General features: G+C 35.1%; 6 protein-coding genes across 7 annotated transcripts; 3 read left to right on the forward strand and 3 right to left on the reverse strand.

Annotated features, from left to right (window-relative positions):
* Positions 1 to 64: 64 nt before the first annotated feature.
* Positions 65 to 2,109, forward strand: LOC113240493 (RNA transcription, translation and transport factor protein). The gene is made up of 4 exons (XM_026477818.1): positions 65 to 201; positions 280 to 504; positions 956 to 1,042; positions 1,576 to 2,109. The coding sequence occupies exons 1-4, from the start codon at positions 132 to 134 to the stop codon at positions 1,872 to 1,874; spliced, it is 681 nt and encodes a 226-aa protein (XP_026333603.1). The 5' UTR covers positions 65 to 131; the 3' UTR covers positions 1,875 to 2,109.
* An 86-nt stretch (positions 2,110 to 2,195) lies between these two features.
* On the reverse strand, positions 2,196 to 3,508 carry LOC113240494 (mitochondrial import inner membrane translocase subunit Tim8). The gene is made up of 2 exons (XM_026477819.1): positions 3,350 to 3,508; positions 2,196 to 3,267 (listed from the first exon to the last, which is right to left on the reverse strand). Exons 1-2 carry the CDS (start codon positions 3,446 to 3,448, stop codon positions 3,094 to 3,096), a joined length of 273 nt encoding a protein of 90 aa, XP_026333604.1. The 5' UTR covers positions 3,449 to 3,508; the 3' UTR covers positions 2,196 to 3,093.
* A 539-nt stretch (positions 3,509 to 4,047) lies between these two features.
* On the reverse strand, positions 4,048 to 8,203 carry LOC113240507 (adenosine deaminase-like protein). Of its 2 annotated transcripts, none has more exons than XM_026477838.1 (7): positions 8,158 to 8,203; positions 7,535 to 7,683; positions 5,862 to 6,050; positions 5,565 to 5,784; positions 5,331 to 5,487; positions 5,153 to 5,253; positions 4,048 to 4,868 (listed from the first exon to the last, which is right to left on the reverse strand). In XM_026477838.1, the coding sequence occupies exons 2-7, from the start codon at positions 7,639 to 7,641 to the stop codon at positions 4,686 to 4,688; spliced, it is 957 nt and encodes a 318-aa protein (XP_026333623.1). In that variant the 5' UTR covers positions 7,642 to 7,683; positions 8,158 to 8,203; the 3' UTR covers positions 4,048 to 4,685. The 2 variants fall into 2 exon arrangements, with proteins under 2 accessions (XP_026333623.1, XP_026333622.1); XM_026477837.1 differs by lacking the exon at positions 8,158 to 8,203 and adding an exon at positions 7,871 to 7,923.
* Positions 8,204 to 8,458: 255 nt separating this feature from the next.
* LOC113240490 (N(4)-(Beta-N-acetylglucosaminyl)-L-asparaginase-like) lies at positions 8,459 to 13,289 on the forward strand. The gene is made up of 7 exons (XM_026477815.1): positions 8,459 to 8,657; positions 8,997 to 9,150; positions 9,293 to 9,521; positions 9,783 to 9,970; positions 12,554 to 12,661; positions 12,775 to 12,992; positions 13,234 to 13,289. The coding sequence occupies exons 1-7, from the start codon at positions 8,546 to 8,548 to the stop codon at positions 13,272 to 13,274; spliced, it is 1,050 nt and encodes a 349-aa protein (XP_026333600.1). The 5' UTR covers positions 8,459 to 8,545; the 3' UTR covers positions 13,275 to 13,289.
* Positions 13,290 to 13,405: 116 nt separating this feature from the next.
* Positions 13,406 to 14,765, forward strand: LOC113240491 (40S ribosomal protein S2). The gene is made up of 3 exons (XM_026477816.1): positions 13,406 to 13,421; positions 13,742 to 14,261; positions 14,460 to 14,765. Exons 2-3 carry the CDS (start codon positions 13,743 to 13,745, stop codon positions 14,724 to 14,726), a joined length of 786 nt encoding a protein of 261 aa, XP_026333601.1. The 5' UTR covers positions 13,406 to 13,421; position 13,742; the 3' UTR covers positions 14,727 to 14,765.
* Positions 14,766 to 16,326: 1,561 nt separating this feature from the next.
* On the reverse strand, positions 16,327 to 18,442 carry LOC113240502 (probable DNA-directed RNA polymerases I and III subunit RPAC2). Its single transcript, XM_026477830.1, has 3 exons — positions 18,150 to 18,442; positions 17,791 to 17,888; positions 16,327 to 16,513 (listed from the first exon to the last, which is right to left on the reverse strand). Exons 1-3 carry the CDS (start codon positions 18,162 to 18,164, stop codon positions 16,327 to 16,329), a joined length of 300 nt encoding a protein of 99 aa, XP_026333615.1. The 5' UTR covers positions 18,165 to 18,442.
* Positions 18,443 to 26,057: the final 7,615 nt, after the last annotated feature.

Raw genomic sequence — 26,057 nt, forward strand, 5'->3', positions numbered from 1 at the left:
TGTATATCATCTGCACTGCACTATATTAAAAACACATCACTTTTGTCTATGATTGATCATTCCCTAAGTTTCGTGAATTGAGCAGGTTATTTTGCAGTTTTTGTAGAAATTATAATACGTTAGAAATAGATATGAGTAATATCTTTAAATTAAAATTAAGCGCCCTCGGCCATCCCAATCCAGAAAGCTTTAATTGTGAAGGTAAATCAAGGTACATGTACCGTTAAATTGCTCACCGCTTGTGCTAGTCCAAAAACATATTTTTTGCTTTATTTACAGACGAAAAGGAGTATAGGAGTGTTGTGCTGTGGCTAGAGGATCAGAAGATTCGACATTATAAGATAGAGGATCGTGCGGGGCTTAGAAATATCGATTCAGAGAGTTGGAAGGAAGCTTATGATTCCTATCAGAAAGATCTTGTTAGCCCGGCGTCTAAGGGTACCCCTAATGAGCAGTTAAATTGGCTGCTATCCTACGCCGTGAGACTAGAATACGCCGACAACGGTAAGCCTGTAACCCTTACTGGAATAGTCTAAACTTTAGCTTCTATAATCTACATGCGCATTTTGTGTGGGAACAGCACGATGGTTGCATTCCAGCTGTTCCTAGTTCGCAGAGAGTTAGCTGCGAACGACCGCAGTCGTATAATGACTTATTTGAATAATTGTGATTCACAGGCAGCTTCGAGAATGCGTGTTATGGTGCAGACAGGCCTACAGCATTCAAACTGCTGTTTAACTTATGATGCAGTTCATATTACACTCTAAATAAGTTACTGCCTATTTTTTTATCAAGTTAACAGTACAAATTTGTAAAAGCACTAATTTAATAATGTGTGCTGTTCTTATTTGTAATTAACTGTTACAAATAAGAATTGAATATTAATTGGTCATGGTAACTGTATGTTAAAAATATTATGCAATTTAATAATGATGCAATAATGTCCTTATTTCAGTGATGAAGTACAAAAATGCAAAGGTGGAAGAACCTAAGCAAGCTGCACCCAGTGTTGTATCCTCAAACCCATTGGACAATCTTGACTGTAATTATTTTCATTTTACACACATTTTATAATGCCTTGTTTGTTATAAAAAACAATTTATTTCAAAACTAGTATGCTATCAATTTTATGAATAATTTCCTTTTTATTTAATTAGTGGTATATTAAAATAACTTTAAGCCCACATTGGTGATTTAAATTTTTTTTTAAATAACGCACACACTCAACATAGCCCCGCACTAGGGAAACCCTGTGTCGCGGGTGCCATGGACACACACATAGACAACCACAAATTACACCCAAACTCACGAGTGAAATAATTGTAGGCCATACAATTATTTCTCTCGGCCCGGGAATCGAACCTGAGACCTCTGCGTGGCAGTCCGGCATGGTAACCGTTCGGCCACGGAGGCAGTTAAATTATTTATTAATATTAATATTATAAATTTAAATTATTTATATTAAGAACAAAGCTTTATTAATATCATAAAAATGAGAGTATACACAAGTTGTAATTTGTATTAAAAGGTTTGAATATAGCAACCTCCAAGTAATAAATCATTATTTCTCTCCAGTTTCAAGTCCTGCCTTCAAAGCAGGCGTGCAAAGAGTTTGTACACTTGCTGCTGTCGGGCCACATCCAGACCCAAAGTTCCAGTTGGCTGCTCTAGCCAGAATCCTGAAGACATCACCTCATCCAGAACCCACGAAGTCCGAAGTGAACATCATTCAGCAGCCATCTGATGTTTTGAAACTATTATTTGTGCAAGACCTTAGAGATTTACAAACCAAAATCAATGAGGCCTTGGTTGCAGTCCAGACAGTCACTGCAGATCCACGTACTGACACAAAACTAGGCAAAGTAGGAAGATAAAATTATGTTGTGGCATAACACCTATTTATTGCATTGTAACAAAATTAAAACTGATACTAAATTTACAAGTGTAGGTGAATAGGTGTTTCATAAAAATTTTGATATACTTTCTGCACAAGATTATATAGCTCTTTTGAACTACCTTTTGGGGAAATTTGTATCATCAATTATGAGTAGCGGTTCTATATGTTAATAATAACAACTTATAATTTTGGCTGACGCATCTAATATACCATCTTGTATAGTTACGGACTATATTTCTGTGAAAACTGATGTACTGATTTGAAAATTTGTTTATAAGGAATAAAAGAAATTCATTGTACTCTGAAGTGTCATTATTTTTATAACTAGAATGTTATGGATATAGATTATGATGTTTAAATAAATCCATCCCAACAAATAAATACATGGGGCAAATAAAACCTTCATGTCTAATAATTTTATATTGACGTTATGAACATTATCAACAACAAATAAAATAGCTTTATAAGCTATTGAAGCACAAACATACAACAGTTTAGTTTGTTCTAAGGACTTGCACTTTGAATAATTATATTTATTCATCGAATCCAACCAACATCAACTTTTCAAATAGCAAGACAGGATTGTTTAAAGTGATGGATGACACTCGCACAGATTATTACAGTAGGGCCTTGTACAACATTCCATTAAAATACCTGAGCTACTTACACCTAAATCATATGGCCATTACTACCACATACAGAGTTATCTGTATAACACTAACAACCTTACCGGACCATATTACTAACATTATAAACAATGTTTTTTCCATGACTTCAAATAATTCATTAAATTGTACCTTCATATAAAAATTACAACATTTAAATAAATCACTCTAAATGGTGATAACTCAATGCTGGTAGGATGCAAAACACAAGAGCCAAGTGGGGGTCGTCATGAAGGATGCTGACATGTTTGAACTTACTACCAAATACATATCTTAAAAAAACTTGAAAGTTTATTTTTGGTAAATTTCTTGTTTTCAAAAAAGTCATGGAACAAAAGTTGTTATTTATGATGCTAGGTTGTTAGTATTTTATAAAATAACCTTGTACACACAAAGCTAGGCATCACTGCAAATGAAGCAGCACCATGTCGAAAAAGCTCTACTGTAGGGTGCGTTCCATAGCATCAATTTAAACAGTCTTTGATATCCAGAAGTGTACATGTTTCGCATTTGTTAAACTACTGTAAGGTATTAATGCATTCCTCCTCCTTTTTCCAACATCTGTGCAAATCTGTTCGTAATGAGCAGTGACACATCTATAAATCGTTCTACACAGTTTGTAATACAAGTTTCTGTGCGGGAGTCCAGTTTCGCCCCAGGCTTGTCGACGCACTTGTCCCAGCAAAAGTCGTTGAATTCATGAATCTGGGAAGAAAGTACGTATATTATTTTCATTAATTAATAAATAACAGCTTTTAACGAAATAATTCGATTACACAATGTTTACCTGTGCATGGAATTGAGCCTTCTGCTTCTCAGCCATAAGAAAATCTTGCAGTTCTGAGTCCGCACCTTTCGGGGCTGGATAGTCTGATATGTCAGTCATGTTTTAATGCCCGGAAACTTTTATGAAGATAATTATAAACAAAAATAGGTTAATTTAAAGCGCACTGAACCCACTGAAGGCAAAACCATAGACAACTACGTCAAAGAAACCATCTCAAAACGAAACGAAATTAATTCGAATACCGGAATGAATGGAAATAGGGTAAAATTATTCTATCCATTCTCTTTTCGAGATTCGAACGATATCTTAAGTTCAAAATTAAGGAACCAGTCGGAATGAGTTAACCCACTTAACTGTCGTTTGATAAAGTACTTCATACATTATAGACTACGTGTTAAAAAAAATGGTCGGGTCAGTCGACACGTCAACCATCATTCGTTAAATTGACTAACACGACAGTGTATTGTATTATTTATACAGGTAAGATAGTAGCCACGTAGTGTGAAGTAGTTTGAAATTTGTCTAAATATTGAAGCTTTTTTTCCCAAATATAATAATATTGTTCCTTACTAAATGAATTCCAATGTTTTATTTCGGACCCTTATAATTCACTTACGGCAATTTTGGATACAATAGGCTTCATAAAAAATAAAAATTGAATTAGTAATAGTCATCTCTTATTACATATTATCATTTATTAAGCATTGGCTATAGAGCCTGATGGCTGATACTTAAAAAGATACAAAATTATTAAGAAACTCATAACGCGACACAATTAAACTAAAAATTAATTATAGTGTATAACAGTAGCTACGAAAACCCGCCATTTTGTTTCTCATAATAAACGACTATTTTAAATGTCGTTTCCGAAAAACGGTCAGTGGTCGATGGGTTGGCTATTGGTGGCGTTTTTTTAGCGTCAAGAACGCACTTCATGTAACTAAAATTTATCTTCATTCCTTTGACGCCCAGCGTAAAATATTTAGATTTGAAATGTAATAATTTCACTGCAATTTTTTGTTTAAGATATTTTTGGTGTGTTATGGTGTATGTGTTGCAGCATAAATAAAAATATATCTATTCATTTACCTATCTTGTAACATTTTTGTGGAAATTTAATTTTATTCAGATCCTCTGAAAATTGACAATATTAGTGATACGCGGGGCATATCAAAGCGATTAAGGTTAGCGTGAAGTAGAGTCCAAAGAGTGTGCCGCATCGTACTCTACCTAAGTTCTACGTGTAGGGATTTAAAAATTCTCAAACACTGGCATAACGTACTTTAGTAATACTAAACTTCATATTTTTCAAATTTTGTATTTTACAAGAACACTGCTATTGATTAACAAAGCTGTTAAATTTACTTTTCAAAATTTCGCGAACTTCACCCCTAGCAAATATGTAGTCAATAGCTTCAAAAGCCATTTTAGTCACTTGGAGTTGATTTAAGCCAAACGTTTCCATGCACCACATGTATTCATGAGAAAGTGATGTCGAAAAAACTCCTTTGTCATCAGTCTGTAAAATAAGGTAGACATAATTGAATTTCTGTAACAATAAAGCGAAACCAGTACCAAAATAGTATTATTTAGTGAAAGGTATGGCAAATTAAGGGGACAGTGTTCTTAGAGCATTTTTATATGTTTATAAAATGCTGACTGGATGACGCTTACCTACTATTCTAAGAAAAGGAGATATCAAAGATATGAATCATCAAAAAAAAAATAAGGTACTTCTGGTATCTAACCATTATAAATACTTATAAAATTAAGAAAGTAAGTAATTTTTCAGTGAATACTCACACATAGAATCAAGGGAATGCCAGCATCATACAAGACTTTAAAATGATGGGAGTTGTAATCGGGAATTGATTTAGTATTCACGTTGCTTGTCAAACACACCTCTGAAAGATAAATTTTAGGATCAAAAAAATTGAAGGGTGATTCGTATTGAATAATTTGCATTCGGTTTATTTCTTACCAACAGGTATTTTAAAATCGCACAAAAGGGACCAAATGTCGTCATTTCCTCCAAATTTAGGATGGATACAAATTGCATGGCCAATCCTTTCAGGTTTGAATAAAAGCATCTTCTTAATTTCAGTGGGATTGCTAACCTCACCACAATGTAACGTTATCTGCATTTGATTAAAAAAAACCCTTTATGCATATTAGGAAAGATATTGAGTAGAACACATTTATTAGTTAATGCTACCTTTAAGCCAGCTTCTCTTGCTTTCATCAATGAAGGTATAAACTCTTCGAATTTTCCTACATTTGGGTTACCGCTTAGTTCAATGCCCACAACTACATCTGGATGACTTTTAAAAAAATCTATGGCTAAAGAACTTATTTCTTCAACTTCCGGCACAAGTGAATTTCTATTTATTGAAATTATTAAACGAGAAACGATATTAAGTTTTTCACAACTTTTCCTGAAAATTATTAGAGAAAATATTAGTACAATAATTTTAACTGAATAAAAAATTGAATGTTCAGAGTTAACACTTACTGCATCGCCATTACGATTGACTCAATATACTGACGCTTGTTCATGTAAGGAGTATCACGAGGTGTGCTTCTTAATTCAATATAACAGCAGCCATCGTCTTCAAATTCTTTGAGTGTCAAAGATGTCGCAATTGAAAGCGCTTCTGGAGTTGTGGTTAGAGCATGAGCAATGCTAAACACTTGAAAGCAACTAAAATGAAAAAAAAATAAATCCAAACATTTTATAGAGGTCACTACACCGATTAAACTGCAGACTAATTGTAAGACTAACAAATAAGCTTGTGCTCTAGTTATTGAGCTATTTTAAATAGTTAGCTACCAAGTAGCTAGTTATTATTGAAATATTTGAATAATAAGATAAGGTCTTGTATAAAGTACAATATAATTTATTGGACAGATATGGACACATGCATCCTTTACACTCCGATCCAGTTTATGATTTTTTTTTAAATATAAGTTTAGCAATACATAATATTCGTCGTGGCTAGCTCGAGAGAACAACACCGCTCTACATTAAGTGTGCGAACGTACTGCTCTCAATCTGACTCAATTTCATATATAATAAACGTCTAAAGCGAGTCCAGGCCCGGAATTCATCAGATCTGGGAAATTCGTACATCTCAATGTCCACTGTGTCCGTTTCACCAATAAACAATTGCCACATCTCCAAATAACAGAAAATCTAGACTCATGTGGAACGTCAGAAATTTGCTATTACACGCTGAAAAACGGGTGTTATAATTTCTGACGACAATGCGGAAGATTATGTTCCCTCTAGAACCATTGTCGGCTGTTGACAAGACTGGGCGCATGTCACTTTTTTGAGTTTGGGTGGTATTCAAATTTGTAAAAAAAATATTTTCGTACATACTTCTTGCCCGATTGTGCTCCGGATCTCGTAAACTACCGCTAACTCATCAGTGATCGATAATAATAATAATATCTTTATTTAAAAACACACCTTAGCCTTATACGCACAGAGAAGACATTTACAGGTTCGCATTCTAAACAAAATAAAAAAAACAGGTAGAAAAGGCGTAACAAATCTAAGGACTCTGGATCCTAAACTAGACAAATGCGCGTGTCTTAGAAAACAGTGTTAGGCGGGACCAAAAATATGTGTGTGTATTTAAATTTTAAAAGTATAAAAATGAGACTGATCGATTGTGGTTATACACTTTTAGTGATAGTTATGAAGTAACAGATAAAAAATATGAGGCATAAGTATGTGTGTATGTATGTTTGTGTAGATTTATTTGTGTGTATGCATGCGCGTATGTCTGCCCGTGTGTGCGTGCTTGTGTGTGTGTGTTTGTATGTATATATAAAATCCAAAAGTAATTGCGTAAGTAATCATATTTCGCCGAGCCTGGTCCGTTAATTAATGTGCATGCCTGAACTCGGTCAAGTTCTTGTTGAGACGCTTTGCAATGTACTCAAATATAAAATAATCAAATCAATAACAAAGCATTCACTCATAGCCCAGTACCGGGAAAACCCTGTATCGCGGGTACCCTGGACACACACATAGACAACCACAAATTACACTCAAAGTCACGAGTGAAATAAATGTAGACCATACAAATATTACTCCAGTCCCGGGAATCGAAACATGATAACCGTTCGGCGACAGAGGCAGTTAATTTTTTTATTTATTAAAAAAACAAAACATACTCTGACAAATTTCTAGGATCACCAGCTCCGATTTCAAACTCGTCCATGAAAGCATTTGTGTTATCAGCTATCCCAGAATCTGCATAATATCGTTTGAGTTCTAACATGGTAGAACGACTTAATGATCCATTTAAATGAGCATGTAGTTCCTAAAATCATAAAATTTATAGTGTTTTATGTAAAAATGTAATGTATGTATGTATATGTAATGCACAGTCGATAAGAAAGCATGATACTCCTTGCCGATTACAATAGCCAACTAAGAATCGAAACAACGAATACGATTTTACCGATATCGCTCGATTTAAAATTTAAAAGCGTTAGTCATTGACTTACAATTATAGCGTTAGTGTTTAATTTACAAATGTCATAGATCCCATGGTGAACTAGGCAACATTATGTTTTTTGGACGTTGATGTTCATTTGACATTCCTGACGAAAAATGTTAGTAAATCGGTTGACATACCGGCTAACACGGTCAATAATTGGAAATGAATGTGACCTCTTAGTTTTTTAGTTAGCATCACAAACTAATATGAGATACTACGATAACATGCTCTCCGACTCGTAGTATAATTTCTAATCTGTGGCGTTGTTTAATTAGAAAATTGTGAATTTCTCACCGTTTTAGGTAAAGTTCGACAAAAATTAATGATATTTACAGTGCTTTGGTCCATAACGACACTACAAAACTGTTTTACGTTCTAAATTTATTTATTAATATCAGACAAAACCAAAACGATAAACACAAACATAAAAAACGTACTCAATGGTTTGACATTTCATTCATTCTTGACATCTGACATACATGCAATGCAGCCAATATAATGAAAAATAAAAATACTTTTAGGCAATTTTCACCACTTCCATGAAAATATAACTATCTTTGCTTGTACTGTATTGCTTAATTAGTAAAGGAGAAACATAAAACGGTAGTAGGTAAAATAGTATTTGATTATTTACAACTGTTTGAATTACTCATTGCTACTTGCTATCTATTATTTTAATAAAATGTTGAAATTATTTTTCCTAATATTTACATTTAATTATTGTGCTGTGCGTACCGACCAAAACATACCTATTGTGATAACTACTTGGAGGTTTGCCAACGCTTCTATTAGAGGTATAGAAACTTTAAAAAGTATTTATTTTATTATAAATGTAATGCTGTCTGCATATATAATAACTGCCTCCGAATGGTTACCATGCCGGACTGCCACGCAGAGGTCCCAGGTTCGATTCCCGGGCCGGGAGAAATATGTGTATGGCCTACTTTTCTCTTGCGAGTTTGTGGTTGTCTATGTGTGTGTCCATGGCACCCGCGACACGGAGGTTTCCCTAGAGCGTTCTACGTTGAGTGTGTGCGTTATTATTATTATTATAATTGTAAAGTATTAAATCCAGTCAAGTTTTGTAATTTAGATGAGGTATTTGAGTATAAATAAATTTTATTAAATTTTAGCATGGGACATATTGAATGGAGGTGGTTTGGCCCTTGACGCTATAGAACAAGGTACCATGGTGTGCCAAGAGCAGCAATGTGACACTACAGTTGGTTATGGCGGTAGCCCTGATGAGGATGGGGAGACTACCCTGGATGCTTTACTAATGGACGGGTGAGAAAGTCTATACATTTAATATTATCCTTCATTTAGATTAAAATCTTCTTCATATTAAAATAAAGTCATTAATGACCCATTCATTTTAGGTATTTAATTTTATTGTAAATGGGCCCTAAGTTGATTTGTTTTTCATCAGGAAAACTATGAATGTCGGTGCTGTAGGATCTCTTCGTCGAATAAAAAATGCCATATCAGTGGCTAGACACGTATTAGAGCATACTAAACATTCATTTCTGGTTGGAGACCAAGCAACCCAGTTTGCTATACAAATGGGCTTCCCAGAGGAAACTCTCACAACTCTTGATTCAAAGAAAGTGTGGATGAAATGGCATAATGAAGATAATTGTCAGCCTAATTTTTGGACGGTAAATAATTATTTATACTGAAAATATTTAGACATTCTTATTACAAAACTTGCTTTGTAACTATTATTGTCATAATAATCTAAGCATTATTAATGTATGGAATGTGATAATATTTTCAAATATAAGCAAGCAAATCTAATGCTCACAAACCAAGTCCCAAAATTTTATCTTGTAAAAAGGACTAAATATTGTTATCTTTCTTCAAAAGCAATTTTCTCAAGTGTTTTTGAAACAAACATCTCAAATTTATCTTATCTCTAGGCTGTTACACCTGATCCCACTCAGCACTGCGGCCCCTACAAACCTGTTAAACAGACTGACAGATATGAACCAAGAGTGATGAAAGTAGACAGATTTAATCATGATACCATTGGCATGGTGGCAATAGATAGAAATGGTGATGTTGCAGCTGGCACTAGTACAAATGGTGCCAAACACAAAATTCCCGGGTATGCCTATTATTTACTGTGTAGACTCGTATTTACATTTATTATTTTTGAGGATTGCTAGAAGGACATAATTATTTGATTTGTCTAATACAGCATTTACACATTGGCGCAAGTAACGCGTGCACCCGTTGGTGTTGCACAGGGCTCGGTGTTGTCAACTACACTAAAGCAAATGTCGCTAGACAGCAGTAGCGAGGCGTCCATATAACTCGATTCACACCGGCTAGCCTAAACTTTCCTGCGTACCTATTACCAGTTGCACCGCGCATACCATTCAAAATATTCACTATTAAAAAGCGTAATATCTTGTCCCGATGCATCTCGACCAATCAGCGCGAGGTAAGCCGGCGGATCGGCGAGTTCTATTTCATTCGTGAAATCTACGCGCCCATCAACATATACGCACACATTCGCAAAAATCCGCTTTATAACATATAAAGAAATGTTGACCGAGAAGCCGCAATAATTCGAGTTATTGTCGAATAGCGTACACTTAAATTTAAACCTTATTCCAACACATTATAGTATAATTTGTTTTAATATTAAAATTGTTGCCAGATGTAAAACTTTCCTAACATAATGTAATAAAATTATTATAACAGCAACTTAATACAAAATATGATTAATTTTTGTTTTGTAAATCTTAACGATAAATAGTGTCCCTTATGTATCTATATTTAATTGGGTGTTTCTTTCTAATAGGACTACATAACGAATGTATGTAGAAGTTATGGTAATTCGTAGGTAATTAAAATATCAACACGTAGCGTTCATGTCTTTGTTTACATACTTCGTATTGCGACGGGCAGCTTAAAATGTAATTTTTTTTTTAAAAGCTATGGTTATTTTATGTGTAGAATAAGTTATCCTGTAAAATGAAGTTAACTAGTATGTTGTGTCCTAATAATTGTTGTGTTTAAATGTCGCCAAGCGCCTTTTTAACGGGAAAAGAAATTTTTGTTAAAGTTATAATTATTTTTGTTAGTGTTTTTGTTTATCTAGTTCTTAGGTTTTCGCGATTGTTACACATAGGAAATGAAACTATTTTTCCGGATTTAAATCGCGTATATTTGCTGACCTCTCAGTCAACCGTGACCATGGGACCTGTAAAGGGCCTGAAACGTTGGTTTGTTTGAAAAAACAAATATACGCGATTTAAATCCGGAAAAATAGTTTCATTTTCTGTGTTTTTGTTTTTTTCAAAAAGTTAAAGCTTCGGCTTTACCAAGGAAAATTTTCACGCCTCGCCACTACTAGACAGAAGACTTAAAAGTCGCTAGTTGTCGCTAAAACTATAATTCCACTCCATATGAAAATTCTACTCTTATATTGTTGTTGCTCATCATAAGTTTCATTTCATTGGCAAGAACTTTATGGTCATGGCACAGATAAAAGACCAGGCCCATATCTTGCAACTTAACTTTTGATTATAGTGCTATAACCTGTGCAAGCAAGTCCGCGCAGGGACCTTAAAAGTTCAGGTCCTGAATCCAGATCAGTCCGTGGACAGGGTTGTCAAACAGTTGTCACGAACTTCACCCGGTGCTTAAAAGGCCTTGGGTGAGTGACTCCGGGTGCACGTACTGTACCCTCCCTATTTTCCAGATAGGTACCGGAGCTGTTGGTACGCTCACTTCCTGTTATGCATTGCATAACGAACAGTTGCCACCATTGAATCTAAATTAAATTAACTGCCAACTCGCCATCCCGGTGATGGAGCTGTAAGCACTCTCACTTCCCGACGGCGAAGCGTCTTTCCACTTCCCATTATTCCTACGCAACTGGATAGACCGGAGACTATCTAGCTTATTCTCTCTTTACTAGTTATCCGGATTAGCACCGAGATATCAGTTGCAGTGTCTTTCGACAATGTCCAGACGAAGTTTATAACATAAAGACCAATACAATTCTACCAATGAGTAGAAAATATGTGAGATAAGATGAAATCATATTAATCGTTAATAAACGAAACCTAATTAAAAAGGCGCTAAAAAGTAATTACATTTTTTGTTAAATAGAAACAAAATGTCGCTTAATCTAGCGACAAGGTCACTAAGTCGGCAACATTGACAGGGCGTTGTAATTATTGCTAATAATTTTTCTATACGGACAACGACACATCAGACTACACATTTTTGTTCGAAAATCGCCTCCAGTGCAACGGAACAAGGTACGTCAATGTGTAGCTTGATATGCTGGCGTGTGTACATAACATCTCATATCAAAACACAAAATAGCCTTGAACAAAAAATTCCTTCTTTTATTTGCCAGAAAAATTACATACAGCATGCAAAAATAAATACTGCCCAAGTAAATAGGTTAATAATTTATTTCTCGATTATTAAAAAACACCCAATGCTATACATGTCTCGTGATAAAACCGTTGGCAACATTACGTTGGTAGTGATTATGATCATGCTTGCATCCATCGTTATGAATAGTTTTTTAGTATGAAACACAATAACGCGAGACATTCGCTCTTTCTGGCTCGGATACAGATAGGCCCATAGACGTCGAGTTGCGTGTTGTTACTTATCCGGAGTGGAGGTAGTTATTGATCTAATTATTGTCTTTAAATTTCAGAAGAATTGGTGACTCTCCTATTCCGGGTGCAGGTGCGTACGCAGACAATGCTGTGGGCGGCGCTGCGGCCACTGGCGACGGGGACTTGATGCTCAGGTTCCTACCAAGGTTTGGACGTAGTAATTTTTTCCAGAAAATAGGTATTATGTTGTAAAAAAAACATGCATGAGAGCGAACTGCGAGATACGTATTTAAAAACAATTAAGTTATTCTATTTGCAGTTTCTTGGCAGTAGAAGAAATGCGTCGCGGTGCGTCACCTACTCAAGCTGCTGAAACGGCCGTAAATAGAATAAAGGAGCACTACCCTATATTTATGGGAGCTGTGGTGGCCCTCTCAAAAGATGGGCGCTATGGAGCTGCTTGTAATGGAATCAATGAGTTCCCATTTTTTGTTGGTGATAAGACCGGTCAACAACCTAGACTGCATGCCGTCAAATGTAATTAAGTTAATTAAAAAGTTCAAGATTATGTCGGTTTACAAATAAATAACGGTGCTACTACCGATCTATGTACATACATACTACCAACAACGATCTATATACTACAAACTACGTACTTGGATGCTACAATTTGTTGTTTTGTTTAATACTTCCCTTAGCTCTCGTGCAAAATAATATAGTTAGTTAATATAAAATATGGTTTTTAAATAATATCGTAGATATTTGATTGCTTTGCTAGATGTGAGCTATACCAGCCGTTATTTGTGGATTAAAATTTAAAAAATCGGTACTTTTTAAAAACGAATCATTCATTTATATTGGGAACATCACTACCAGCACGATGCCATTCATTCTACACTCATTCATTCAAGCAAGTTTGACTTCGGCCATTTTGAATTAGACCGTCAAGCGTGCACACAGATCTACGTAAGTTTAGATTTTTTGATATTTAGAGCAACAGTAAGAAATAACTTTATATTTTATTATGTAGTAAAATACGTAACTTGTGTTTTCAAAAAAATATTTAAAATGATCCCTATGTTAAGTACATGTTATACTTCTCGGAATCACCTAATTTCCACGTGCTCAATTTTATTTTCTTTCATGATGAGACTTCAATTCATTTCATTCGTGGTATCTACCATAGTGTTTACACGATGATGGCCTTAACGCGTCTGACTGTTATTCGAACTACACGCAATTCTTAACAAAACAAAATTTTTTCTAAAACAACCACACTATTTCAGAATGGCGGACGCAGCTCCAGCCGGTGGACGTGGCGGTTTTCGCGGTGGTTTTGGTTCTCGTGGAGGTGACAGGGGCCGTGGTGGCCCACGTGGTCGTGGACGTGGTCGCGGACGCGGTCGTGGGCGCGGCAAGGAAGATCAGAAAGAATGGGTGCCAGTAACCAAGCTCGGCCGCCTTGTGCGCGATGGAAAAATTGACAAACTGGAGAGCATTTACCTGTTCTCGTTGCCCATTAAAGAGTTTGAGATTATCGACTTCTTCCTTGGACCATCTCTCAATGATGAGGTGTTGAAGATCATGCCTGTACAGAAGCAGACTCGTGCCGGTCAACGCACGCGTTTCAAGGCCTTCGTTGCTATCGGCGACAACAACGGCCACATCGGTTTGGGCGTCAAGTGCAGCAAGGAAGTGGCAACTGCTATTCGTGGAGCTATCATCCTTGCCAAGTTGTCTGTTCTTCCTGTGCGCAGAGGATATTGGGGTAACAAGATTGGAAAGCCTCACACCGTACCTTGCAAGGTAATTTTAGAATTCTTCTATTTTGCGCACAGCATGGAGGAGTAAAATTTTCATGATGAGAACTATAATCATTTCATTCGTGGTATCCACTTGAGGTTTATCCAATGACAGCCTAATGCGTCTGATTTAAAGTTTAAATACACAAGTCTTTATTTAATTTTGCATATAGATTAATATTTTCTTCTAATCTGGTTCCAGGTCACCGGAAAATGTGGCTCCGTCACTGTGAGGTTGATCCCTGCACCTCGTGGTACTGGTATTGTGTCTGCTCCAGTCCCTAAGAAGCTGCTTCAGATGGCTGGAGTCCAGGACTGCTACACATCGGCTCGTGGCTCTACTGGCACCTTGGGCAACTTTGCAAAGGCCACCTATGCAGCTATTGCCAAGACCTATGCCTATCTCACTCCTGACTTGTGGAGAGACATCCCACTGACCAAGTCACCATATTCTGAGTTCAAAGTTTAGACATTTCTCTCAAACATGAGAATAAATGACAAAGTTTAATTTTGTTTTTTTTTGCACTTCAATTTATCCTCGACATATAAATATGTATTATAAATATATAAAATATGTAGCCTATGTTTAAAGACTTAAAAGAAGTTCTGTCAACACAACTAGTGGGAGAGAAAATTGTCAGTAGTTCTGTGAAGACTATATTTATTAACAGAACGAATGGGGAAAAAAGTACCAGTAATTAGTCAACAGAACTAGTGGAATAAATGGTAACTTCGAAATCTTTTAAACCACATATTTTGCTTTAAATTTTTTTAAAGAATTAGTCTCAATGTCAAATTACTAAAAGTATAGTCAAAATCTAGTTATTTTGATAGGGCTTATCGTGAACGGAAAAGAGTTGAAATAAAATTTTGTGTCATGCTGACACGCAAGCGCCTAGACGTTGCGAACACTAGCCCTCTACCATATTCCACTCAATCTTCTAAAAAGCAACAACCAGAAATAACTAAAGAGACACTTAAATAACTGATATTATACTTTCCCACATACAAAAAATATAGTAATGCTCGGACTATCTAAATATTTGGTGAGTCCAATTTTAAACCTCTTGATATGATTCAGCCAAGGTAACTCATTCAGATTCGTGAAATCGACAAACTCTGACGACAAATTCTGATATGGATATATAATTTACAAGTGCTTACATAATGTATTTGTAGGATCAAGAGCATGTCAAGCTTATTAGAAATTCAACTCTGGTGATTACAATAAGAAGGGTCCTGTTTAAAGCTTGATGGGACCTAGTGATAAAAAAGACTCGGCGTTTTATAACGACTCGACTCCATTTTACAGGACTCGACTCTAAAATTAAGACTGGGGATTCGAGTTTTTATTAATAAGACTCAGCCGTTATACTAAAACACTCAAAAGACGAAAGAGAGCGAGAAAAACGACTTGGAAAGACTTAAACGACTAGAGTTGTTTGCAATCAGCGTAACGAGATGTTTCCTTACGTCTCGTTACAAATAAGCTGAGTGGAGACCTTTTTGGTACCATCTTAAACATAATACATACTGTTTTATTTTAAGTAAATGTTATAATAATGTTATTTTAATTTTTGTTTTTACGTTCTATTTGTATTATGGTTACCAAATAAACTATTTTTCTTTCTTTCTTTCTTTCTTTCAAAGGACTTATACCTATTTTGTCTTATTAAACCCGAAGTTTATAAATAAAAATGACATTAGTATGTAGTAAATAACCACGTTTATATAATAAAAATCGTAAAATAAATACCTTGTGGGTAAAAATAAAATCACGCCATACGGCTCGCGACTCCCGAGGGTATGAGGCGCCAGTCGTTTTAGTATGAGGCGCCAGTCGTTTTAGTCCTATAAGTCTTTTAAGCTTCCTAGGGTCAAAAGACTTCGACTCGAATTAGTCTTCAGTATTAGTCTTATGACTCAAGACTTGAGGGTTAAAAGACTAGACTAGTCGTGAGGCGTTAAAAATTAGTTGAGATTTTTTAAAATGCCTTAAAAGACTGAGTCTCTTTCATCACTAATGGGACCCTATTCGTTCACGGTTGAAAAGAAAAAAATAATAAAATTCAAGTTTTATTAAACTCCTTGACGTTTTTTTCAAACAAATTAATGGTGTGGTCACACACTTTCTCCAAATCTTTGAGGCCACGTTTCAGTATTTCTAGGGCTGGTGTGCCTTGGGATTGTATCCTGAAGAGCATTTTGCTTTCTGCTGGGTGAGGTACAGTGTAGCCGCAGAATTGGACATCATCACTGGAAGGAGAAAAAAGTTGAGACAAAATCAATTTTACTGATGATCATAGCACAAGGTGCAGGAAGTTTGCAGTTGTAACTAATGACCGATAAAAAAATGCAGAGTAAATTTACTTAACTCTATGTAATACACATAAGAGTGGATATATGAATACTTCTTTCTGATATTCCAGAATAATTAAAAATAAAAGGCAAAAAATGATAAAAAAAGTAATACTTTGCTTACAATTACAAAATTGTTCTTGTAAATGCACTATTGTTTATAAAATATTACACAAAATACAATATTATAATTATGGGATTTTAGAGTGAGGTATTATATATAGGTAAGTAGAGGGATTCTTAACTTACTGTAGCACTGCGTATAATTTGTATCCAATCTAAGACTATACAAATCTAAAAAACTCGGACCCACTTTGTATGTTGTCTGTGAATGAAGTGTGACTCAAATCTGAGAAAATACAATTTTGATTGTACACCTCGAGATTAAATTGTCATTGCAAAGTTAAAACCTTATGTGTCATTTTGGTCGACAAGTTTTGTAAATATTTGGAAAGTGTAAAGTGGAAAGTTCAAAGATACAGAAACATTTTTGCTATATATTTAAATATCATTGTTTATCCAAATAACAAAATAGAACAAAAACACAAAAAAAATTTTACAGAAGAAAACTTTAATTTTCTATGATAGTTACTTTTAACACATAGGAGATATAAATTTATTTTATATAAATTTGCAAAGACGAAATGATCCCTGTGACATTTCAGACCGTCATTTCTGGGATTCAGACTGATACAAATTGGACATAGTGCGCAAACACTTTTACTCCGGTATCTGAGAATTGCATAGATCATTCAATTGTTGGTATTAGGAATTCAAATATATTGTATGTTGTAGTTTTTTAAAGTATTAAATCAAGTAATATGTAGTTAACAAGTCCTGACAAACCAAAGAAATTTATCTTTGTGTTGGATCTTTGTATTAACAATTATAACAAACTAGTTGGAGTAATGATTGAATGTCATGGTCGTAAAACATTGTGAAACATTTAAGGAAATCAATAGTTCAAAGGAGCGTTCAGTTCTTCAAACATTAGCATAAGCAGGTAAATGTTTCAACCCATCCAAAGAACATAGTGTATGTCCTGAGAACAAGTCGTCTTGCACATAGATCTTTGTTCTATGGATGAGTCAGTTTCATATATTCAGTCTAATATTTAGGTCTTGAATAGGTACATAGGTATTGTAAGAACTATTTGTATGTATTTGTTTACTTACTAACTATTAATAATGGTTTTCAATGCATTCCCTAGAGTGTGACTTTCATTTGGGATCACATATGTTCTGCATGTCAGAGTGTTTTCGTCACCTGCTAGCTGAAACAGAAAAATATTGGATAGATCTTGTATGCACTTATTAGGTTAGATGGAGTTTGGTACCTTTCGAGATTGACTGTTTTGTCAAAAATGTACGCCTTTGGAAGTTAAACAACAATTCTAGGAGAATCTTATTTTTAACCTAGATTGCATTTAACGACGAGACTACCAGATTTAGTTTATAAAAAGTTGATGTCGTGCTCAATGTCGGCATTTAAAAATTGTAATTGTCGTTTGCAGTCTTTACAATATTTTACTCACCTCTGACACCTTCATATTTGGTGGTTCTAATATTTTGTTACTTATATGCAAAATAAATGTTAAAACATACAAATTCAAATCACAAACTACATGTCTAACACTTTTTTATCAGTTTTAATTTATCGGATTTGGCAAAAAACATTAGAGGATGGAAAAAAAAATAGTCTAAGCAAAAAACAGAATGATTCTTTTTTTTCTTAATGAATAGCTTGTGAGACTAATTTATTGTCTAAATTCTGCCAGTTTTTAGTGGTGCCAGATTTGGCGATTTTTGCCATTTTGGCTACTTCGAGGGGTCGTCGTGCGGTGATTAAAAAAGTGATCGGTGACTCGGCGATTTTAGGCTACTTAATAAAATTTCTGGGGAATTACAAATTTGATTGGGGTATTTTGTGGGGAATGGAGTTCTAAAACAATTTATTTGGAGGTTTGAATATTACTACGTGTGAGGAATTGGGTAAATACGAGAGTTCATACTCCCCAATATCCGGCTGCAAGTAGAACTGTAGAATTGTTGTGTTTTCCTTGATTTTTAGGAATTTCGTGGCTTGGGCGAATAAATAAATAAATAAATCGGCGAATTAACTTCGCAAAAGTCTGGCAACACTGCCAGTGTCCGTTTGAGGGTCGTATTCTAGAACTCTACTCAATGCTCAAGTCAGGACTTGAGTATGATTCAAAGCACTAGAAATCATACTCAAGTCCTTGCCATTAGAGTCGTATTTCCAGTGCTTGAAATCATACTCAAGTCTGCTCAAATCCTGAATTGAGCATTGAATAGTGTTCTGGAATACGACCCTTTTGTTACCTAAACATCATGGAGTTGGAGGTAGACTGTATCTGATCGATCCTTAGCGGGAGCGCTCCTAGTTAGTTCAATTGGTCAGTCTTCTAGTTCATCTAGTTCATTAGTTAGTCCGTCAAGTTCTCGTTGTCCTACTACGGACTTCTAGTATTATGAGGTCAATGATGAGGTCAAAATGAGGTCAAAGTACACTGTACTAAATATTTAAAAATACAATTTGTATGGAATCGGTACTATTTGATTTTTTTTCATATTTTACTGTCATTCTAACTAAATACCCATTTTTTTACAAAACAAGAATTTTGGTTAGAATGGCGTGTTTAACAATTCACATTTAGGTACAACTACTTCACATATTCGTACACGTAGGTTGATATCATACATACAGATACCTACCACACCTACCAAAAACTTACTTTTTTGCAATCTTCTATATATTATTATATATATAAGGTAGATACGTATTATAGACTTCGAACGAGCTGGCAACGTTCAATCGTGCATCCCACTCGAACTTGTACTAACAGAAGTGAAAGATCGCTATTTGTCCCGCTCGCACCGTTCCTACTGAATAAAAGTCAGGTGAACTATTAATACAGACAGTTCCTAGTTTGTACTGAACTGTACAATGAACGATGAACCGTGCAAGACGAACTAATTCATGTCAGTCAGTGTCGGGAATATATTAGTTCATGAACTATACGAGCCTAGTTGGAGGGAGTGTATATAAAAATTTGTTCTGTGACTCAGAGGGAGTATCGAAGAGATTCTTGCATATGTTGTTCCCTAGAACGAAAGAGACAACACAAATTAGACAATACAAAGTGTTAGTAACATGTATGTATAATTAATTACAATTGTAGTGTTAATATAGGAACAATGTATACAATTTAATGTTATTGATATGTATTAATTTACAGAGAATCTTAGAATAATAACGTGCGAAGCAGAGAATATGATAAATTTTTGGGTGAGAAGACAGAGATAAAAGGCATTTAAAGGAAGTAGGACGAGGAATAGGAGGGAGAATGTCATACAGGCTTAGAATAATAACGCATAGAAACCTAGCCCGCACACGTTAAGTGAGGCAAATTGTAGGACGCCCTATGGGCTTACACGAGCAAGCGGGCTGACAGTGCTCAAGGTCAAGTTGCACCGCGAGGGGCTCAAAAATTTTTGCTAAAAATGACGAACTGTGCGGTAATTGGGTTTAAAAATAGATCAGACAAATATAAAATAGACACTAACATCACATTCCACAAGGAAATAACGCGTTTCAACTTATATTTTTATATAAATATTCACTAAAACAGAAAATTAATTTCGTTGCAACAAGATACGAAAATGTTGCAAAGTAACGGGTTTTTCTCCCCGTTTTGCTATTCTGTTTCAAAATAATTATATATATTACGTAATTTTTTGAGAATAGGCAATATCGCGTTAGCTATTTTTACGAAATATATTTAGTATTTGCCTTGATTAGTTTCATGTGAAAAATCATTATTCTTGTTCATCATACACTCATTTAAAAAAATTGTCTTGCCCAGACTTAAAAGTTCTTAATTAAAATTATTTCAGGAAACTAACTCTGACTAAAAACTCATCGTCAGTTCTCCAAAATCGTGTATAAATAACTTTCAGGTTCAGGTTCTTAATTATTATCGTGTACTTTTCATGCAAACATACCCACAGATAATATCAGGCTATTTATATATTCAAATTCGATAGTCGCACTTAAACTCGCTTGTAGGTTTTTGTTCATATATGAGTTAACGTACGATAACGATCGACAAAATCGAGCATATCTGTAGGCACCTGATCGACAAAATCGAGCAAATCTGTAGGCACCTCTAACTTAACGATGAGTTAAGCAAGATACAATTTTCCCACTTTTGAGGGAAATGTTATTCCATGGCATCATTATTTGTATATTTGTGTACGTGCCGACGAGCGTAAATACAAGTTGCTTACGCCTACATGAATTTGATTTTTGCCTCACTTGTGACAGTTCGTTTTTTATGGAACTATCATTCTATGCGTTATTATTCTAAGCATACAGGGAATACCGTAATTTAGTGCAGTCAAAGAATATATGGTCCACGTTTTCTTCGTCTAAACCACACTCACACAATGAGTTATCCTTAATCCTTATTATAGCCAGATGAACGGGAGTACACGCGTGAACCAAACGAAGGCGGCATATAACACACATATAACACACTTTATTGTTCTGGAGCGAGCTCAGCGAGCTTTACTTAAAGTATGCACTTTTAATCATAGACTCTTCCCCACACATTCCCTCTACCAACATTGCGAAGTCCTTACAGTACGCCAGTTGTACATTGTATGTACTGTTCTCCTACAACACTCTAAAACCCCATACTCTACTGATAACATACGAAGAAACCACTTGGTCGCAGAATCCCGCCATTATCACACCAGCTTCAGCCATAGATTCTTCTGTTTCCTTGGGCCTTTCCTTTACAACTCCATCCACCGGAAACTAAATATTCATTCTCTTCCCAAAACCAGATGTAAGAGCATAGTATCAACTTGGCTGCAAAACCTTAACTACGAAGAAACAGAAGCTCTCCTTCAACAGGTTGCGTGAACCGCTGTTTTCCACACATCTATTAAAATAAAACAACCACTAACCAACCCCAACATTCGTTCCGCATACTCACACACGCTTACACACACCACACACACACATACACCACTCACACACACTCACAAACTATTATGCACATTCACATAGTGCTCAAATGATCACACATATACAGGCATTATGTCGTTGCCAATGTATTAGTATCGTATTAAATTTTATTATTATATACATTTAACTCCTGTATTTTATACATTTAACTCCTGGAATTTGTTATTAAAATTTGTATCTTGTACCCTGGCACTCTATTGTATAGTACCATAAATTCAAGCACATAAGTACTGTTAGTAGCCTCTAGATGTACATATTCGGTCTTTTTGTACCTACCTACTGTAGCTGCTGGCTAAAGCTCAGAGTATTCTATTTTAGTCAGCGGCTGTACGTTATAAGCACCAGCCTTTCCCCAAGAAACATGTAATACTTGGTACTTACTTTAATATAAGTCTAACCTGTACCTAATGTAAGGCTTATGGAACAATAAAAATGATAAATGATATTATTCTTGATGTAGTTTCTGGATTGGCTGAACGGAGTTTGAAAAACCAAGGGACTGTGGGAATTTGAGGCTGAATTTTCGGCATACTAATATTTGCCCTCTTGTTTGTGGGATTTCTCCCAAAACTGACCAACGATCACAAAGGAAGGCTTTTGGAAGTACGCAAAGATCATGGGAGAACATGTTGAAGTGTTCCATTCCATTCTTTTATGCCAGTTTCAGCAATTATTTTGCATTGACTTGTGAAGTCATTTCAATTTTAGGCATTTTGTTCTTAAACTATGGAAAAAAGTAGGAAATTTTGGACACTTTTGGATGAGCATAGTGTAGTGGTATTTGGTACAAATGTATTATTTCTGTATTGTTGAAAATTTTTGGGCAAGGGCAAAATAAAAACTACTTATTATTATTTTAACGCAATTATTTTAATTATATTGTCTACGAATTTACAAATTGTAAGGGAAATTATTATTCTAATACTTATTATATTATATTATTTAAATAACTGTAGAATCGAATTAGAATAGAATGATTTATGTCGTTTTATCAATGTTACAATATTACAAGTAAAAATACAATGTCAAGGGATAATATGATTGTCACTAACGCAAACAATTAATATAAAATAAAGTAGTATAACGACTGGTGGCTCTTGTAAGATTCCTTCCCCACCCTGGTGGGATGATGAGTGCACCAAAGCAACAAAAGAGCGGAAAGAGGCCAAAAAACAATATAGTACTTCTATGACCGATAACAATTTTACTAACACACAACCAATATAAATTCTTCCATTGTTCGGCAGAACATAAGAAGATTTAGGTCTGCTTTTCATTGCACTCAATAACATAGTTGTTCTTGCAGATGGACCGCTTGACCCCCCCCCTCAGTTTCAGAACAGATCGTCCCCTCACCACTTCCATTTCTGGCATCAACAGATAGTAACAATAACAAAGTTATAAACTATGACTCTTCCTTCACCATGAGCGAGTTAGAGGGCGTTCTGTTAACTGTTAAAGATTCCGCGCCAGGCGAAGATGGGATTCCGTATTCTTTTCTTTCTAATTCAAATAGTGCTTTTCTAGAATACTATCTTTCTTCAATTAATACACTAATGTTCACAGGCGAAGGTACTCAGTCTTGGAGAACACAGTCCTTAATTCTTTTATTGAAACCAAAGAAACAAGCTTCAGATCCGTCATCACACAGACCAATAGCTTTAGCTTCTGTTCTAGCTAAAATATGTGAACATTTAGTTAAATATCGCCTTGAATGGTTCTTAGAACACAATTGTTTGTTAACTAACGACCAAATCGGGTTTAGAAAAGGCAAAAGTACTTTTGACAGTTTGCCAACCATTACCACAGACATCAGATTGGCTTTCTCTAGAAACGACTCCTTAATAGCTGCATTTCTTGACATCACCGCGGCATATGATAACGTAAATATTAAAATTCTTAAAAGTAAACTAGAGTAGTTAAATGTTCCAACCCTTTTAATAAATTTTATTTATAATATGTTATCAGAGACATTTCTACACTATGACGTTGTACATTTAGGACAAAACGAAACTATAAATAGAACAGTTTGGAAAGGTTTGCCTCAAGACTCGGTACTGAGTGAGAGAAAATATTATTGACATGTTTTCATCAAACTACAAAGTAAACATTTACCCGCGGAATTTCGTCGTCGTTTGCGCTTTCTTTTATTTACAAAAATTAAAATATGGTGTGATTTTATGTATTATGTATAGTATCTTTATTATTATATACTGTCTTTATTTATTTTAGTACTGAATAATACGTATCTATTATTTTTCTTTTAAACTAAGTGACAAATATAACATCGTAACTTACCGGTAAATATTCATCAATGTTTTGGAACGTTACACTAAAAAGCACGATCTAGTCAAGTCCCAGTCATAGACAAAATAACCTTAGGCAATTCTTTTTACGCCCAAAAAAAATTTTTGGGCGTAAAAAGAATTGCCTGGAACTTGCATGGTTTTTAAAAGTTCATAATACGCCCCAGTACGTACTGGTGTTACATAACGGTTGGAAACAATATTACAAAAATTCGTAAATTAGGTACTTTTTTATGTCGTAAAGGCTATGGTTTGTAAAAAAGATCACCCCAGATGTTTCAAAAAGCAACGCAGGGGTTGACACAAAAAATGGGTCACATCGGCTTTTTGTGTGTGAATTAGATTTGCAGCTTTATTGCCTTCTTGTAACATTTTGGCAAACTGTTTGTGAAACATAGCAATTTTAGTTAAGCCTTCTTTTTTCGGAAGCTGATACCATAGACCACGCGTGTACCTATGGTTCACTTTTAACCCTTTAGCTATTGTATAAGATTGTTAAAAGGTTTAATAATTCTTTTTAGAATATCTAAACCTGTAAACAATCATATGGAAAGTTTATAAATATTTCCTTCCTCTATTAATTTGTCTAGTTATTGCAATTCACATGAGGTATCCTTAATAATTCGATGTATACATCAAACATATGAAATCATGAAAGGCATAGCAGTGTCTAGAGACAGCCATGTTGAAGTTTTAATCTAATGGAATTGTTAATCTATTAATTTTATGATTACATCTATCTTAGTGATAATTGCCGTGTCTGTTTATTTATGTTATATTTATGTTGTCTAGTTTTATCGTAACTTGTAAGATCTATCGTCGGCTTACTTTAACAAACTCGTATCTTAAAACACAAAGTTACTGAAATGCAAAAAATGGATTGTACACGGGGCGCACTATAAGTTTCCGGAATGAATAAGAAAAAAATACTATGGGTCGTATTCTAGAACTCTGCTCAATGCTCAAGTCAGGATTTGAGTATGGTTTAAAGCACTCGAAATCATACTCAAGTCCCTGCCATTAGGGTCGTATTTCCAATGCTTGTGTTTCCAGTGCAATCCTGCCTTGAGCAGTGAGTAGAGTTCTGGAATACGACTCTATGAATGGTCAGAAATGAATTTATTGTTTCTCAAAATATTTTCCGTTAGGGTTAATGCACTTTTTCCTACGAATGAACCAATTTAGAAAACATTTATGCCACTCCTCCGTGACAATCTCTGAAACATATTTTTCATACTCTTCGACAGCCTCTGTAGGTGATGAAAATCGTTGACCGCGTAACTGGTTCTTTACTTTTGGAAATAAATAAGACTCACAAGGTGCCAGGTCGGGACTGTACGCGGAATGGCTCATAATGTCAACGTTGTCCACCTTCAGAAATTCGTTTGTCTGGCCGTGTGAGAACTGGAATTATCATGGTGCAAGATTTTTACGGAGTTTGTCAATAACTTCCGGTAAACAAATGGTCGTGTACAAATCACTATTCACGGTATAACGATTCTCCAAAGCAACAGTAGCCACGTGTCCTGTTTTATTAAAAAAGACGGGCGACCATCACGAAATCAGTCCACCAAACCAGCTATAAATAGTCGTCTTGTATGGTGCTTCATCGCCAAAAGCAGTTTGAAGTCAAGCGAAGCTCCGCTAAGCTGTTAAATTACACTTAAACTCGCAGAAAAACATACTACGAAAATTTTCACGAGTTAAATCCATGGTGATGTAGACAACCAATTTCTAAAATGACGCCACAATGTAAACACAAGTGACAGTCAGATTAAACAAGCTGTATTCTACAGCCAAAGAGTTCCATTTTCAAATGTTGTAATTACTTTTTAAATATTGTTTATGTAAATGGCCAGTTCCGGAATCTTACAGTGCGCCCTATGTATATACAAATTTTCAGGCTGATTTTACAACATATTTCCTTCATATTCACACACTGGCTTTTACCTATTCTTAAATTAATGCATCCAAATTAACACTCTGGATAAGAATTTTGAAATAAATAGAAAGTTTCGCCGTCTCCTGAATAATCACTCTTTATAAGATACGAGTTTGAGAAAGTAAGGCATCGCTATGGT

The sequence above is a fragment of the Hyposmocoma kahamanoa genome, unplaced genomic scaffold, assembly GCF_003589595.1.
Source record: "Hyposmocoma kahamanoa isolate Upper Pololo Valley unplaced genomic scaffold, ASM358959v1 144, whole genome shotgun sequence".
Taxonomy (NCBI): domain Eukaryota; kingdom Metazoa; phylum Arthropoda; class Insecta; order Lepidoptera; family Cosmopterigidae; genus Hyposmocoma; species Hyposmocoma kahamanoa.

What these genes read in the sequence shown, in the direction of transcription:
- LOC113240493 (XM_026477818.1), top strand. Translation starts at nt 132, where the DNA reads ATGAGTAATATCTTTAAATTAAAATTAAGCGCCCTCGGCCATCCCAAT. An exon ending in AGAAAGCTTTAATTGTGAAG is followed by an intron (nt 202 to 279) that starts GTAAATCAAGGT and finishes CTTTATTTACAG; the next exon opens with ACGAAAAGGAGTATAGGAGT. An exon ending in CCCATTGGACAATCTTGACT is followed by an intron (nt 1,043 to 1,575) that starts GTAATTATTTTC and finishes ATTTCTCTCCAG; the next exon opens with TTTCAAGTCCTGCCTTCAAA.
- LOC113240494 (XM_026477819.1), bottom strand. Translation starts at nt 3,448, where the DNA reads ATGACTGACATATCAGACTATCCAGCCCCGAAAGGTGCGGACTCAGAA. An exon ending in AGGCTCAATTCCATGCACAG is followed by an intron (nt 3,268 to 3,349) that starts GTAAACATTGTG and finishes CTTTCTTCCCAG; the next exon opens with ATTCATGAATTCAACGACTT.
- LOC113240507 (XM_026477838.1), bottom strand. Translation starts at nt 7,641, where the DNA reads ATGTTAGAACTCAAACGATATTATGCAGATTCTGGGATAGCTGATAAC. An exon ending in CAAGAGAAGCTGGCTTAAAG is followed by an intron (nt 5,488 to 5,564) that starts GTAGCATTAACT and finishes AATCAAATGCAG; the next exon opens with ATAACGTTACATTGTGGTGA. An exon ending in CGATTTTAAAATACCTGTTG is followed by an intron (nt 5,254 to 5,330) that starts GTAAGAAATAAA and finishes TTTATCTTTCAG; the next exon opens with AGGTGTGTTTGACAAGCAAC.
- LOC113240490 (XM_026477815.1), top strand. Translation starts at nt 8,546, where the DNA reads ATGTTGAAATTATTTTTCCTAATATTTACATTTAATTATTGTGCTGTG. An exon ending in TGCCAACGCTTCTATTAGAG is followed by an intron (nt 8,658 to 8,996) that starts GTATAGAAACTT and finishes ATTAAATTTTAG; the next exon opens with CATGGGACATATTGAATGGA. An exon ending in GATGCTTTACTAATGGACGG is followed by an intron (nt 9,151 to 9,292) that starts GTGAGAAAGTCT and finishes GTTTTTCATCAG; the next exon opens with GAAAACTATGAATGTCGGTG.
- LOC113240491 (XM_026477816.1), top strand. Translation starts at nt 13,743, where the DNA reads ATGGCGGACGCAGCTCCAGCCGGTGGACGTGGCGGTTTTCGCGGTGGT. An exon ending in CTCACACCGTACCTTGCAAG is followed by an intron (nt 14,262 to 14,459) that starts GTAATTTTAGAA and finishes ATCTGGTTCCAG; the next exon opens with GTCACCGGAAAATGTGGCTC.
- LOC113240502 (XM_026477830.1), bottom strand. An exon ending in AAAACCATTATTAATAGTTA is followed by an intron (nt 16,514 to 17,790) that starts GTAAGTAAACAA and finishes TTCTCCTTCCAG; the next exon opens with TGATGATGTCCAATTCTGCG.